The 14,988-nt window shown below is 41.9% G+C and overlaps 2 protein-coding genes across 8 annotated transcripts in view; one reads left to right on the forward strand and one right to left on the reverse strand.

Moving 5' to 3' along the window:
* Window positions 1-3,697, forward strand: part of CFAP97 (cilia and flagella associated protein 97) — a 44,604-nt gene extending 40,907 nt beyond the window's left edge. For 6 of the 7 annotated variants that reach the window (XM_027598670.1, XM_027598667.1, XM_027598672.1 and 3 more), the window contains one exon: window positions 919-1,066. In XM_027598670.1, coding sequence (XP_027454471.1) covers window positions 919-1,040 — 122 coding nt within the window. In that variant the 3' untranslated portion in view covers window positions 1,041-1,066. Of the gene's footprint in view, window positions 1-918 lie in introns of all 7 variants that reach the window. The other variant, XM_027598674.2, reaches the window with a different exon arrangement.
* A 6,247-nt stretch (window positions 3,698-9,944) lies between these two features.
* Window positions 9,945-13,973, reverse strand: SLC25A4 (solute carrier family 25 member 4). The gene is made up of 4 exons (XM_027599077.2): window positions 13,711-13,973; window positions 11,929-12,415; window positions 11,275-11,415; window positions 9,945-10,397 (listed from the first exon to the last, which is right to left on the reverse strand). The coding sequence occupies exons 1-4, from the start codon at window positions 13,819-13,821 to the stop codon at window positions 10,261-10,263; spliced, it is 876 nt and encodes a 291-aa protein (XP_027454878.2). The 5' UTR covers window positions 13,822-13,973; the 3' UTR covers window positions 9,945-10,260.
* Between the last annotated feature and the right edge of the window lie 1,015 nt (window positions 13,974-14,988).

The raw sequence follows: 14,988 nt of genomic DNA on the forward strand, positions 1-14,988 counted from the left end.
AGTATCTTCGATAATGGAGAGGCTTAATTTCATTACATTTATTGAAGGAAGACATGAGTAGATAACGCTGTTGCTGAAACATTCCCTCTAGCCAGTTAAGAATTATTGTTAGTATCTTCCAGCCCTTATATGTACTTTGTCTTCCTCACTGGATATCTAAAACAGGAATTAGTCTGTAGAGTCATGAGATATAATCCCTCCTGATGGTTGATCTGTTGTGATCAGCACACACCCAGCTCGTGGTATATCCCAGAGAATGTAGCATGCGTGGACCACTTAGCGCTGGGGTATGTGACACAGAAAGGCCAGACATTCTCATGTACAGAAGTCTGTGCTGTTATTTCACGTATGCGTTCTAAACTATAAAAAAGAGAAGCCAATATTAGAAGAAATTTGGGCCCACTTAAAATGTCCCAACTCCCCAGTGCTCATGTGAGTGTTAAACACTCACATGACCAGTAATTACGTTCATTCATTTCATTCTTCAAGCATCACTTCCTTGGTATAATTAGTGACTAGGATAGGTTCTTGTTCCAGTAATTCGTACTTAGCATTGTGCCTTGAATGTGGTAAATTATTTGTTGAATAAATTCGTAAGTGGTTATACAAAGGTTTTTTTTTGTTTTTTTCACTTGAATCATTTGAGCAGCTTTTTAAAACCTTAATTCCCATCCCAAATCTGTTGAATCAGAATCCCCTAGTGTTGAGTGTCTGGGCATGTTTATTAATACATGTTTAATTTCCACAGGGAATTCTGAAGTGCATTCCTGTTGAGAATTATATTAGACTAATAAAAATGCATGTGAGATAGGGAAGAAAAATTTATTCTGGACTTTAAATTAGGAGAGGAAGTTTATCAGGTGATGATGTATCTATTTAGTTTAAATAAAATTATTTTTTTTCTTCTTATATTTTCAGGAGGAGCTTCTAGAACATCCAGTGCTACCAGTGGTCTCAGTTGTAAGAGTGAGCGACCAGTTTTTGACACAGGGCTGTTGCTAAGACCTAAGCCCCCTAATGTTCGTACAGCTTGGTTATAAAAACTTTTTGCTTTAAGCATTGTTCAGTTCTTATTGAAGTGCTCTTGTACAATTCTCTGTGTAAACATCTCTAATTTAAGATATACAACGAGTTGTAATTTTATTGTAATTCAATGCAAAATTGTTCTCAAAAAGACAATGTAAAATCAGTGTTTCCTATGAGGATGTGTTTCTATGAGATGTATATGTATTTGATAGAGAAATGGTAATATGCATGTATATTTTCTCAACATAGAAATTGATTCAGCCCTTATACTGATGAAACAATTATGATAATATCACTATAGCACATTGGACCCAAGATGTTAACAATATTGTTCTTGTTTTATGTGGTTTTTCAGAAGCTTTAAACCATGAGCATAGCTCCTAAATTTGAATTTTTCTCTTTGCTCCAGAATTTAGGTGGTATAACTCAGAATTTGATTGTAAGACTTGATTGTACACTTTCTTATTATGAAACAGAACTTGAACTTGTTTTCATTGGGGGAGCCGATTTAGATTTGGTGAGTAGATTGAGAGAAGCTTGTGCTGGGGCAGTCCTTGTGATTCACCAAAGGCACCTACTACCTCTGTATAAGTGTGCTGAGTTAGATCTTAAAAATGTGATCAACCATTCCAGACCATTTCAAACTGTATTAGGAAGTTCAACTTGGAAGGCCCTCTTCCATATTCTTACACGTTGAGGTAAAATACCACTGATGATTCTGAGAAATGAGGTAGACTTTAGAGCTACAGTCCACTACATTGTGAATAGGTTGTCCAAGGACCAGGTATGACCATAAGCAAATAGTTGTTGAGCAAAACAGCACCACCAGTTTGAGGAGCCGAGAAATAGATCCTCAGTTGTGTCAGAACAGTGATTCAAGAGATAACTGTTGACAAGTTGTGTTATGTTTAGTGTTTGCTGTATTAAGAGAGAAGATAAGAAATGCACGGTCTTGAAGCTTTAGAAATTCCAACTACAGTTTTTAAGAGCTGAGAAAGAAAACTAAAATATAAATGGTAAAGGAGAAATATCACACATTTGTTGAGGCTACTTTAAATGTCATCTAATATTCTTGTATTGTTTGGTTTGGGCTTTTGGGTTGAATCCTGGAAGTACCATTTTTTACAATGCCACTTTTGAAATCCTAGTATTCTTAATGGAATTAGTAATGGCAAATAGGGTGTTGTATAGTTGACTTTTGAAATTAGAATATTTTTCTGTCAAACCCGTGGACTCTCATTTCATAGAACGAAGTATATCTCAGTTGTGGGTGCTTCTGCTCTCTTGGTCATCATTGTTTCATTACTGGCCTTTTCAGTATACCTTGGGAATGTACTGGAAAGTTTCCATTTTAAATGCCAAATCTTTCTTTTTTTAAAGCAAATTCTTGATCTGTAGCCACAATAATATTTGTTGTTTATTTTTCCAGGTTAACGCAAGCTTTGTAGCATGTTTTCCTGAACTTATTTTTCTTACCACCTTGGGCAGTAAGCCAAACTGCATTTTGCTAAATTATCGTTCAGAATTTCTTGGTATTAAGTTGGTATTGATAGATTTTTGTCTAGGATAGGGCCTGTGAAGTGTGGGAACAGTGGTGTTAAAAAAAAAAAAATTCACATGAACACAACCTGTGAGATTTTTCTGCTGCTTTCTTTGGGCTGTAATGTTCGTTCATTGTTATTTGATACTCTGTTCTGGTGACCAGGTTCTTAGATCATTTAGTGCTCTGCTTTATTTATTAATCGTAGTTATACTAAACCAAGGGTGTTTTGTTTTGTTGTGTTTTTAGCTTATTGCCCTTTCAATGTTTGTATAACAACTTATCTTTACAAAGAGTTAAGATAATGCTGAATTTAAAACTCAGCATTTGGACACCTGCCTGATATTGTAAGCCAGTTTTAAAAATTGAGTTTTAAATTGTTAGGGAAAAATATATGTATATATGAAACCTTTAAAACCTTTTACATTCATAATGACATTAGTCTCTGAATATATTTTATATGGCCTTTGCTGCCCTATGTCCGGATACAACACATAATTTTATAGATAAAGCTATACTTTGATTTTAGATACTAATTTAATGCCTTTAGTTTTTACTGCTTTGACAAGGGAGGTTAATCTAAGTATTGCTGATAGCAGGGATTCAACTTGAAGTAAACGTTGAGAAAAGCAACAATATTCATCTTTTCAAGGCAGAATTTATAATTCCATTGTCATTATTATTCCTATATGATAAGTAAAAATAGAAGGATAGGATTTGAATATGCTATTCTCTGATAAAAGTCAAGGTACTTTGAAGTTGTTATGGTTTAGGGACACTTTTACGAAGGAATCATAAGTATATTATTTTCATTTTCAAGAACTTATAAAAGGTAAAGGATCATCTAGCACTATTAAATATTTGGTTCACTTGGACCTAATACATATATTCTTTGAAGATTTACATCTGCAACTAGAAATTACACTAATCCAAGATCTAATATTACTAGGCAAGATTCTTACTGAGAATTATTCTCCTATCTGTCAAATGTTAAACTAATGTTGCCTCCTAAATTTTAATAAGATTTTATGAAAGGTTTTGAACTATTAAGATTATTTCCTAAGGGATAGCTGTTATCTCACACTTTCCGTACTTTTTTTCAATCTCCATTAAAAAGCTGCATTCTCCAAATAAAATGTTTCTGGTTTGCTTATAAATGTAGTGTAATGCAGTTGTTTCCAAACCATTAACCCAATGTCCAAAATGGATAGCTAGACAACTTTAAAAAGAGGTCATTGTGATGCTTGTGTGCTTCTCATCTTCAGATTCAAATACTGCACACTGTGAAAAGTATTATGACCAATATAAAGTTGGAGACACAAGTTGAATTTAGTATATTTTAATTAAATTCATAAAATGTTTAATATCTTAAATGCCAAAATCTTAACCTATACGTGATTGTATACCATCCTAAAAAATGTTCTTAATGGTAATGGCTACTTTATTTCCATGAATAAATTAGTAATAAACTTAAAAATCAACATCTTTTTTTAATTTCCCAGTCTGTTACATGTTTTAGGCCTGAAGAATTAGCTTGACATAGTGAAGAAAGAAATGAAAGGATTAAAGATAACTGAGTTTTGATCCTGTACCCATCTCTCAAGTGCATTTTCTTTTTTTTCCCCATAAATTAAGAAGTGTCAACTGCATTTTCTTGTTCTCATTTTAAACATTAGAATAATAACTTTTATGTGCTTTTACAAGCCTAAGAGTTAGAATGAAGTTGGAAGGAGGAGAGGGTATTAGCTATTTATATCCTTGAAAGTATGACATTTATGTGGGAAAGAGTTTGCTTATAATTACATTGTTGGTCATTATCTCTTCAAACCACATCGTCTAATTTGTTCTGTAAACTTGCTATAATGCTGCATTGGACACTCTTACAGCCTCATGGAATTTTATTTATTTTTTAGAAAAGATTTTATTTATTTATTTGACAGAGAGATAGCAAGAGCAGGAACACAAGCAGGGGGAGTGGGAGAGGGGGAGAAGCAGGCTTCCTGCTGAGCAGGGAGCCCGATGCGGGGCTCGATCCCAGGACCCTGGGATCACGACCTGAGCCGAAGGCAGACGCTTAACGACTGGGCCATCCAGGTGCCCAGAATGTTTTTTTAAGACCTCAACATTTCACATGCATTGTGAGTGATAAGAAATACCCTTTTTTAAAACTTACTGTTAAAACATCAGTTTAGGACCTTTTTTTATGAGGATTTAATAACAACGATGCCATTGGAATAAATCACGGAGCAGCTCCAGCAGTAGTGTATTTGAGCTCCCAACTGCAGAGTTCAAGATTGCTTACAGCAAATAAGATTACATCATAGCAGAAAGTTTTGATTTTAAAGTTCTGGTGACTGTTTTTTTAAGCCACCGAGAGAGATTTCTGGAGCCACCATGATGCAGTCTTAAAGTTCTATGCCTCTTTCAAAGTATACTTCGTTAAGTTCAGGTAAGTTGCACTATTTATTCTAAGATGATGTTTTTAAGGGTTTACTGTTTTACAAAGTAAAACTTAAGAGGTAACATGTCATTAATTTACTATAATGAGACATGGGGTTTTTTCCTAGGAACCTAATTTCACATCCACTATTGTAAGATGGTAAAAAAACATTTAGTCACCAAAAAACTATTAAAAACTATGGTTCCAAATTCTTACAGTATTTATGTTACAATGATAGTCTTTACCAACAATCACACATTTATTTCATGTATTTGGAAATTATAGCTGATCTCCAAGTTTGCAGTATGCTTTGTTTTCTTTATTTTATTCTGAGAATGTTTTATTTCATGAAGAAAAAACCTGGTACTAAGTAAATATATCATCTTTGCATGTAGTTATGTATACTAACTAGAAAAACCTAATTCTACCATTAATTTGAGAAGATATAATTTGAAATTATATTTTGGGGAATGTCAGAGGGACATGAGAATGGCATTCCAAAGATTTTGCTAACTGTTTATGTAAATATTACAGAAAGAGGCACAAAACATAAATTGTTGCTGTTACATACATTGTGTATTGTTACAAAGCAAACACGTGCATCACCACTAACCAGATCCAAAGTTAGAATATTGCTAGGACTCACAAGATCCCTGGGCAGGGGGGCGGCACTCCCTATCAGTCATGACGCTCTTTGCCAAAAGTAACTGCTATCTAGACTTTTAACACGCTAGTGTGGTTTTGCCTGTTTTTGATTGTCATATGAATAGAACTAGATTCTTTTGTGTCTGCCTGCTTTTGCAGAGCATATTTATTATGTTTCTGACGTTCTTTCATGGTGTTGCATGCCGCTGTAATTCATTAGTTCTCATTTCTGTATTCTAGCGTATGACCACACCAGGATTTATTTCTCCATTCTGTGGTTGACAGACCTTTGAGGTGGTTGCCAGGTTTTCGGTTATTATGAGTAATGCTAATATGAAGATTCTCTGTAGATGTGTCTTGATTACATGTGCCTGCACTGGGTTGGCATGTACTTAGGAGTGGAGTTGCTCGGTTATAGAGGCCACATGGTTGGAGTTTTCCAGCGTGAGTGTACTAACTAGTCCCTGTTGCTCCATGTCCTCACCGACATTTAGTGTCAGTCGTTTCCATTTAACCGTTTGGGTGGGTGTGCGTGCAGTATTATCACGTGATTTAGTCACAGTGCTCTAATACGAGATTGAACACCTTTTCGTGTTTATTGGCCATTGGGATATCTTTAGTGGAAGTGCCTATTTTCCTATGGGTTGAGTGTCTGTTTCTTGTTGATTTGTAGGAGCAGTTGCATGTTCTGGATACAATACAGTTCCAGTGTGAGTTGTGTTACAAATATTTTCTCCCATTCTGGCTTGCTTTTTCACTATAAATGATGTCTGTGGACAGAAATGCTTAATTTTACTTTAGTCCACTTTATCAATCTTTTATAGTTAGTACTTTTTTTAAATGTTGGATTTTATGAAATTTTCATTTACCCAAGCTCATGAAGATATTCTGCTATATTGTTTTCTAGAAGTTTTGCCTTTCACATTTAGTTATGTAGTTCATGTGGCATGTTGTCTCTTTTTTATGAATGATACCCGTTACCTTAATTATCGGCTTTCAGCTTTATTCTTTGGGCTTAATTTGCTGTTATTTTTCTAATTCCTTGAAATGGATGTGTAGTTCACTGATTTTCAGCCTTTTTTTTTTTTTTTTCAGTAAACTCTACGCCCAATCTGGGGCTCAAACTCACGACCCCGAGATCAAGAGTTGCATGCTCTCCTGAGTCACCCAGACCCCCAGCCTTTCTCCTTTTCCAGTAGGTGCATTGAAGGCTGTCAGTTTCTTCTGAGCATAGCTTTAGCTGTTTCCCACAGTTGTGATAAAATGGTATTTTTCTTTTCATTAAGTTCAGAATATTTTCAAGTTTCCACTGTGATTTCTACTTTTTAACCCATGGGCTCTTTTAGAACATATATATATATATCTACATATACATATACATACATATATATATATTTTTTTTAAGAGTGATCATGCCTGTGAGCATGGGAGGGGGAGAAGGAGAGAGGGGGAATCTTAAGGCTCCACCACGCTCAGCGTGGAGCCCAACATGGGACTCAATCACATAATCCTGAGATCATGACCTGAGCTGAAATCAAGAGTTGGATGCTTAACCAACAGAGCCAGCCACGCACCCCTAGAATATATTTTTAATAGGATGTTTTAAAGTTATGATTCTGTTTTGGGTTTATACGAAAAATTGTAGAAAAAAACTTGAAACTCTAGATCAGGGGTCAGCAACTTTACAGCCAATGAGCCAGCAGCCTAGTGTCTGTTTTGTGGCTTTTACCTTTTTAAATGGTTTTTTAAAATCAGAAGAAATATTTGTGACACATGAATATTATATGAAATTCACATTTCAGTGTTCGTACATAAGTTTTCCGGAACACAGCCATGCCTCCTTCATTTTACTTGTCCAAGGCTGCTTTTGCAATGTGGCAAAGCTGTGTTGTGTCAAAAACCATCTGGCCAACAAAGCCTGAAATATTTACTGTCTTGTCCTTCAGAGAAAGAGTTTGTTGACCCCTGCTCTGGATGGTGTTTTCTTCCAGACAGGATTTACTTTTGCTCCTGGCAGGCAGCAAGGGTGCTTGAAGTCTCAAATCATGTTAAAACAGAGATGGAGTGGGCATCAGTGACCACAGGGGCTATATTTCCCATACTCTCTTATTGTTACAGTGTCGCCCTTCGGGGGTACTGGTCCCCACATGGATGTTTACCAGGAGGGCTCCCCTTCCTTGGAAGGCCCTGGATTCTGGGTTTTGTCATTTTTTCCCCAAGAGGTTTTCTGTTTCTAGTTCCTCATCCCTGCGGCTCTGTTTTCCACATACTGAAGATCCTCCCTGGGGAAAACTGACCCTCCGATACTAGGTCATTTCTCAGGGTTGTCTTCCTCCAAATCGTGGCCTTGGCCCCATAATTTCACGTGCCTTACTAGCTCCCCAGTGCCTTCAAGCAGATTTTTATTGTAAATACTTTGAAGCCCTTTTCTAGTTGTTTTCAGAGGGAGCACTGTTTGCATACCTAGTCTGCCAATATGGAAATGCTTTATAAACCACAAACACACTTGTTTTTTTTTAAGAGAATTCTTAAGAATTGGTAAGAGCAGGGCTGCATTTAGGGAGAGAGCTTTGCAGGAAAGGGGACTAATGACGAATTTCCTGAGGGGCAGAAGGCTCAAGTCTGAGTTGTTAGTTTAAACCCTTTGCATCTTCCCAGAACTTCCAAGTGTGACAGCTTGGCAGAGTGATGGTCCTGTGAGGGATTTGTAAAGGTAGGATGTCCCTTACAGATGACAGCATCCTGACAGAGGCTTCGTTCTAGGAGTCTTTAGGCAAATTTGCACTCCCTGAGTACAATCCAGGGAACCCCAGCAGAGCCGGGAGGCTGACCGGATCACACGCACAAGGCGATAACGTGTACTATTTAATAAATGGTGACTTCTCCTCTCCGTTTCCTGTTCCATGCCCGGGAGGACCCAGTTAAAAGACTAGAAAAACAATTTTGGTTCTTGGTTGGGCTGGGAGAACCTACTGTTTCATTCATTGCTTTCCATTCCCAGCTGCTTTTCATGGCTCCTCCCTCACCTAACTCTTAGGTTTCAAAATACTGAAAGGGCTGCTGGCCTTACTTTAAGATAAGCTCCATGAAAGTATCTGCCCTACTAGCCTGCCCTGCTTTTCTTTCCTCTCCATCAGCAACAGAGTTTGGACCATTCATCCCATCCACGGGATGAAAAGCAACATGAGGATATAATGTATCCAGAAGGTCTATGACAGGATTGAGAAACTTTTTCGCGCTTTCACCTGTTCCATCGGCATAGACATGCACTACAGTAGGGACAGATGTAACCTTGGATATTGTGGTAAAACAAAGCAGCCGATTTTTTACTGGGGACGGTAGGAGGTGAGTAGGTGGAAGAGCTTGGGAAGGAGGGTGAACAGGAGGTACAGAGTCACTGCACCCCCTCAAACCATCCATCAGGGAAAACATAAAACACATGGGCCTTTCAAGCTTTGCCTAGGGTATAGGGACTGGCTTCCAGCAAATCACTAACAGGCTCGTGCTCTATGAACTGTTTGTGGTCTTTCCAACTAGAAACTAATTTTTTCTCCTGCTCACTAGTTTATGAGAATCAAATCCAAAACTGACTTTGCCTCTAGATCTTGCTAAATTGTTACCGTAAAGAAGTGCTGGCAGATACTTTGTATACTTGAGTATCTAACTCTATTTTCTTTCGTTCCCCCTCCTGCCACTCCCCACATTTCATGTTACCCCTTCTCGTCCTACTCAACCAGGATTATATTAGACATTGCATTATATAATGACGGCCATTTCACTCCTCCCTCCTAACCCCACGGAAGTTTCTTCCAGAGTGGGTTCCTGTCTTTTTATATCTTCCACATAGCCTAACAGGTACTAAATACTAGCCTGCTAGCTGATTGTCAATGCCCACCTGTCATAAAATTCTAGGTATCAGTTCTCTACAGGCCCCGAAACGGAACATTTCCTAATCTTGCAGAATTCCTGAAACTGTTTAGTGTAATCTCAGAGTTCCTGAAGATTGCATGAAAAGTGCAAAAAATCAGGTGGGATTATGAAAGCCAGGATCCATGCCACCACCTTGGGGCCCCCAGCACCACAGCACGAGGTAAGAGAAAAAGAAAGTGGGTAAAAGCTGCAAAGTTTGAAAATCAGAACTTTTTAGCATTGTAGGTACTCATGTGATACATAGTAGAACATCTGACATTCAAAAGCTGGGCCACTGAGTTATGTAAGTGAGTCATGCTAGAGAACATGCATTTATGGTCTTACGTTTAAATCCACGTAGCAGTTAATAAGAATTCAAAAAAACATGGTGCATGAAGTGGTCTTTATTGAGATTTCACATTCGGCTATCTTCTTCATTATCAGTTCTTCAGTTAATTGTACAAGTATGATAAGTTATTTTCTATCTGACGTGGGAATTTAAATGTAAAATAAATACAAAATACATTTGTGGTTTAATGAACACTCAGTGAAGCTTTTTTTTCCTGAGGTATTCCTTTCAGTCTGGTTTTATCCCAGATCTTTCTTTTACTTCCCATAGGAAAAGTCTGTTAAACCACACAATGGATCTGGAACCAATGACCTTGGGTTGTAACTATATTAGACGTATTTTTTGATCTCATCATACAAACACCAGTACAAAAGCTCCGCCCATGCCTCTCAACACATTGGACCAGGCACCTTTGAAGAAAGCCTTGGCTCCTTCATCTTTTGCAATCTTCCTCCAGCAGTCCACCGTCCCAGTGTACATGATATCCGCTGTGGAAACAAATGTTGGTAAGGGCTCTGTAATTCTGGAGGAAAGAGGCTTTCCCTCTGAAAGACATCTACACGCAGTGTTAGAAAAGTCAGTCACTCGAGCCCTAAGCCCCCAACTCTGTGGTGTCCAGCCAGACACCCGCTTCCCTGTGTAACTGTCAGGCAGCATCTCTTGTCAGTCCTACTCTTTCCAGCCAAAGTCAGGTGAAGAAACTAGGGCAGTTAACTAGCTAACTCACATGGTCAGACTGCAAAATGGGAGGGGCTGGGGTGGAGTGGAAGTAGTAAGCTGCGTGGTCCCCCTTTTTAGGGATGAGAAAAGAAAATTTTATGGGCAGAGTCTCAGATTATATTGCCCAAGGTGTCACAGTTTAAAAGAGGTACAACTGTTAGGTTGAAGCAAACGGAACTAATATTTGACTTTTCGACGCTAAAAATGGCAGTTTCATGTTTCAACCTCTGTAAGCCAAAACGGCTTCAGGGCATGTCACCCAGCAAAAGCACCCTCTCCCACTAACACTTGTAACGGCTAGATAACAAAAGCAAGAATTATTTTTAAGTAAACTAGCTAATTAATTTCCTGTATTTCTGTACCCAGGTTCTAAGCGAAAAGGGCCTACCGCCTCTATAATATTACTTAGTTAAGTTCACCTCTAAATATCTCATTTTTGATGTTCTTATCTCTTTCATAGGAACACATTCTTTTCTCTGAAGGAACAGTTAACGGCAGTGTTAAGGGGGACTGACTCTGAAGCTGCTTTCCTAAGTTCTTATCACGTAATTTTAACAACCAGAACAGTGAAGACTAGAAAGAGCACTGAACAGTGATTCCCCCTTGGGCCAGAGAAATAAGAGACCAGTAGGTGTCAGGCTTACCCCCCTTTCCGGCCAGACTGCATCATCATCCTACGGCGCACAGTGTCAAAGGGGTAGGACACCAGCCCTGCGACTGCTGTCACACTCTGGGCAATCATCCAGCTCACAATAATGTGCACATTCTTGGGGTCAGGCAACATCCCTGTGAGCAGAGGCAAGAAGCCAAATGGCTGTGAAGTGATTTCTCTCAGCAGCTCAGCCAAAAGCAAGTAGGGATGGAGAAGAGGCTACCGTACCTCCGACTCCATGCCCTACCCTTCTGGAAGAACCTGACCCCTTATGGATGCCTCACAACCAGGCAGCCAACCAAGCCGGGGACTGCCCTCCGGATCCAGGGAAGCCAGCGTTGTGCCCAATGTACAGGGCATGTTGAAGTGGCTCCAAGTTCAACTTGGTCACTGACAGAACTGTGGCAAGGGGGAAAGCAGGCTCCCCTTCTTCCTCTCTGAATATTTGAAGGCCAGAGTTTATTTCAGAAGGGGACAAGGAGAGTCCTTTAGCTATTTATCCACACCCTACCACCTCCTCATTCAGAAGCATCGGTTAGCCCAGGGACTAGAACAAAACCAAGATTAATATCCGGTCCTTCATGAGTTACAGACCCCTGGGGACCTTCCTCCTCCCCACTCCGCAGCCCCTGAGGCCCCTCTCTCACCCTTGGCAGTATCATAGACTCCAAAGTAGGCCGCTCTGTAGATAATGATGCCCTGGACAGAGACGCTGAAACCCTGGTATAGACCCTTCAGGCCATCGGACTTGAAGATCTTGGTGAGACAGTCTCCCAGACCACTGAATTCGCGCTGGGCGGCACCCTTGCCCACATCGGCAGCCAACCTGGTCCTAGCAAAGTCCAGCGGGTAGACAAAGCAGAGGGAGGTGGCCCCAGCTGCCCCACCGGAAGCCAGGTTACCGGCAAAGTAGCGCCAGAATTGCTTATGCCGGTCCACACCCCCCAGGAAGATCTGCTTGTACTTGTCCTTGAAAGCGAAGTTGAGAGCTTGGGTGGGGAAGTAACGGATCACGTTGGCCAGGTTACCCCTCCAGAAGGAGAGAAAGCCCTGCTCCTTGGGGATTCTCACCACACAATCAATGATCCCTTTGTACTGCTTCTCAGCACTGATCTGTTTGCTGGCATGCTGGACCTGTGTGGGGAGGGGAGGGAGGGGAGGAATTGGGTAAGGATGGCCAGAGCAGAGGGAGAAGGAAAGAGGACCTGAGCAAATGAACGTGTACAACTCTCTGATTTTCTTTCTTAAAAAAATATAGGGGGAAATCAAGTAGATATTAACTAAATCTAAGTAAGCACGTTGGCTACCTGGATAACAAGCCAAAAAAATCCACTTTTGCCTCAATTATCAGGGCACTTGAGAGAAAAGGTTCTTCCCCAAATAAACTGAAAAGATTTCATTGTAGAGTCATTTACGCACTGCCAGAACTACACTAGGGGCTCATCGGGAGATTGAAATGATTAAAGATGCCTGCCCTAAAGGGCACCTGCTCTGATATAACAAACATGATGGACAGGCAGGAGATAATGATTCCTCAGTCTCACTGAATCTCCCTGGAGACCAGGACCTCTGAGGAGTAGATGCTCTCACAGAAGTAGAATAAATCCACTAGGTATTACAGCCTGAAAATTTTCAAGCAGATTATCCAAGTAATTGATTATTGAGGGCTTTGTTACTGTGAGTGAGCAGTTGGGTTTTTTCTTTATGATAATTTTGACTCCCAAATTGAGGAGGCTGAGTTTCTCATTGAGCGGCCCTTGCCTTTTGGGCAAGTAGAGACAAACACGACAGGATGAGGGGAGGAGGAGACTGATAAACCGGAGACCAGACTGCAGAGGGAAAGACTGAGGGACGGGGTAAGTAAGACAATATGAGTCTGCTCTGAAAACTATTTAATCTCTCAAAACCTCTTTCTTCAGCTGCAAAATAGGGGGAATAGTATCTAACAGAGGTTATACAAAGATAAATGAAATATATGTCAGCCTACAGCATGGTGCACGGGACACACTACGCGAGTTTTTGAGTAATAATTATTCTGAGGTTTTGTATTGTAGAAGGTAGATGCAGGAAAAAGGGTGCAAGGGACACTGAAATTCTAAAGGCGAGGCCGACCTAGGAGGCCTAAGTGGAGGGTCAGTGCTGTCCCAGGAGCAGGATCTGGCTGGCTGTAACCTACCCCGGGTGGGTTTCCATATATAGACACCCGAACGCTGGGCGCCACCCGACACCAGGAATCTGCTACTGACGCTGGACCTGTCTACGCAGAGGGCACCTTCCCCTTCGCGTAGGCCGGGCGCCGGGGCCTGTGGCCTAGCACAGATTGGCTGCGCGGCTGGCCCGCCCCGCTCCCCCTGGCCGCTGCGGCTCGCCAGCGTCCCGCGCGCCCTGCCCGGCCCGCACCCGGCTCGCTGCGCCCGCGCCGTCCCTACCTGCAGCAGCAGTTTGACCCTCTCGATGGGGGCGACCGCGGTCTTGGACACGGCAGCGGCGACGCCGCCGGCCAGGAAATCCTTCAGGAAGCTCAACGCGTGATCACTCATGGTGACAGCCGGGCGCACACAGCCTCCGGGAGCCGCGCTCGCGCTCGCGCTCTCGCTCTCGCTCTCGCCTCCGCCCGGCCAGGCACGGCCACCCGCTCTCCGTCCCTGCGCGACGCTAAGGGGCCGCTCGGCTCCCCCCGCAGCCCTCCTTATATCCCCCGCCCAGTCTCTCGCGAGAGGAGGAGGCACCCCCCGGGGGCCGCGCGCGCACTGCGCATTGGCTGGGCAGGTGCTTGGACACCCCCTCGCCGTCCCCCTCCTCGGCAGAGGGCAACCGGAGCGAAGGCGCTTCCGGGAGGTAGGGGTGGGCGGGGGGCTGTGCCTTCAGCTTGGGACGTTTAAAGGGCAAATTCATGTTATCTGTCCCGGCGAGCAGAGGGAACACCGTGTCTCTGCAGCATGTGGGCCGCTGTATTTATAGCACAAGAAGGCTTTGGCTGGGGCCGACCCGGGGACGGACCACGGGACCGATGCCTCAAGCAGGGCTTTCTTTAATCTCGGGCCTGCACGGGACCCGCTGCTTGGCCAAGGGAGTTCAGGCTGGGTTTTTTTCCTCTTCCTTGTAACGGTGTCCCTCACCACGCTCACTGCTTGGATTTGGGCCTCTGAATTCAGAGTTGTGTGCTCTCGCAAATAAATTAAGATCCTCCAAAATAAATGCTAACGTTACTTGATGCTGTGATTACCTCATAATCTGGCAACCTGCCGAATCCCCTCTTCCCGCCATTCAATCATTCAATCATTCTTTCTACCATGAAATACTTATGGGCCTGGCATCCAGCGCCAGCAGCAAAGGGGAAAGCCCGAGTGCAGGGGGGACTGGACACTTCTTTTGTAAATCCCGAAAGGGCTTCATGTGCTACTCCGCTGTCAACGGAATCTCGGGACATATTCTGGGCAGAATGTTCTGGGACAGCTGGAGGCTTCTTGAGGCTAGTGTTGTTAGCCTTCCCGTCAGAGTAGCTGGGTGACTGGGATGTCAAGTAAGAGAAGATCGAATCCTTGTCTGTATTTGCTTCTTTAGGCTAGGCACGGAGGAGTGGGGAGACTCGAGTTTCTTCCCAGTTTTGTACATTTGACAAAGTTTAGGCATCTTTTCCCCCACAAGCTTGCCGATGAATGCAGACTTCATGTTGGCTGTTGATTGAACTGCAGCTGTCTGACTCC

Source organism: Zalophus californianus, chromosome 2 (assembly GCF_009762305.2).
Source record: "Zalophus californianus isolate mZalCal1 chromosome 2, mZalCal1.pri.v2, whole genome shotgun sequence".
NCBI classification, from domain to species: domain Eukaryota; kingdom Metazoa; phylum Chordata; class Mammalia; order Carnivora; family Otariidae; genus Zalophus; species Zalophus californianus.

Coding starts and splice junctions, on each gene's coding strand:
- SLC25A4 (XM_027599077.2), bottom strand. CDS start 13,821: ATGAGTGATCACGCGTTGAGCTTCCTGAAGGATTTCCTGGCCGGCGGC. Junction 12,416..13,710: donor GGGTCAAACTGCTGCTGCAG/GTAGGGACGGCG, acceptor CTCCCCACACAG/GTCCAGCATGCCAGCAAACA. Junction 10,398..11,274: donor GCAGTCTGGCCGGAAAGGGG/GGTAAGCCTGAC, acceptor TTGTTTCCACAG/CGGATATCATGTACACTGGG.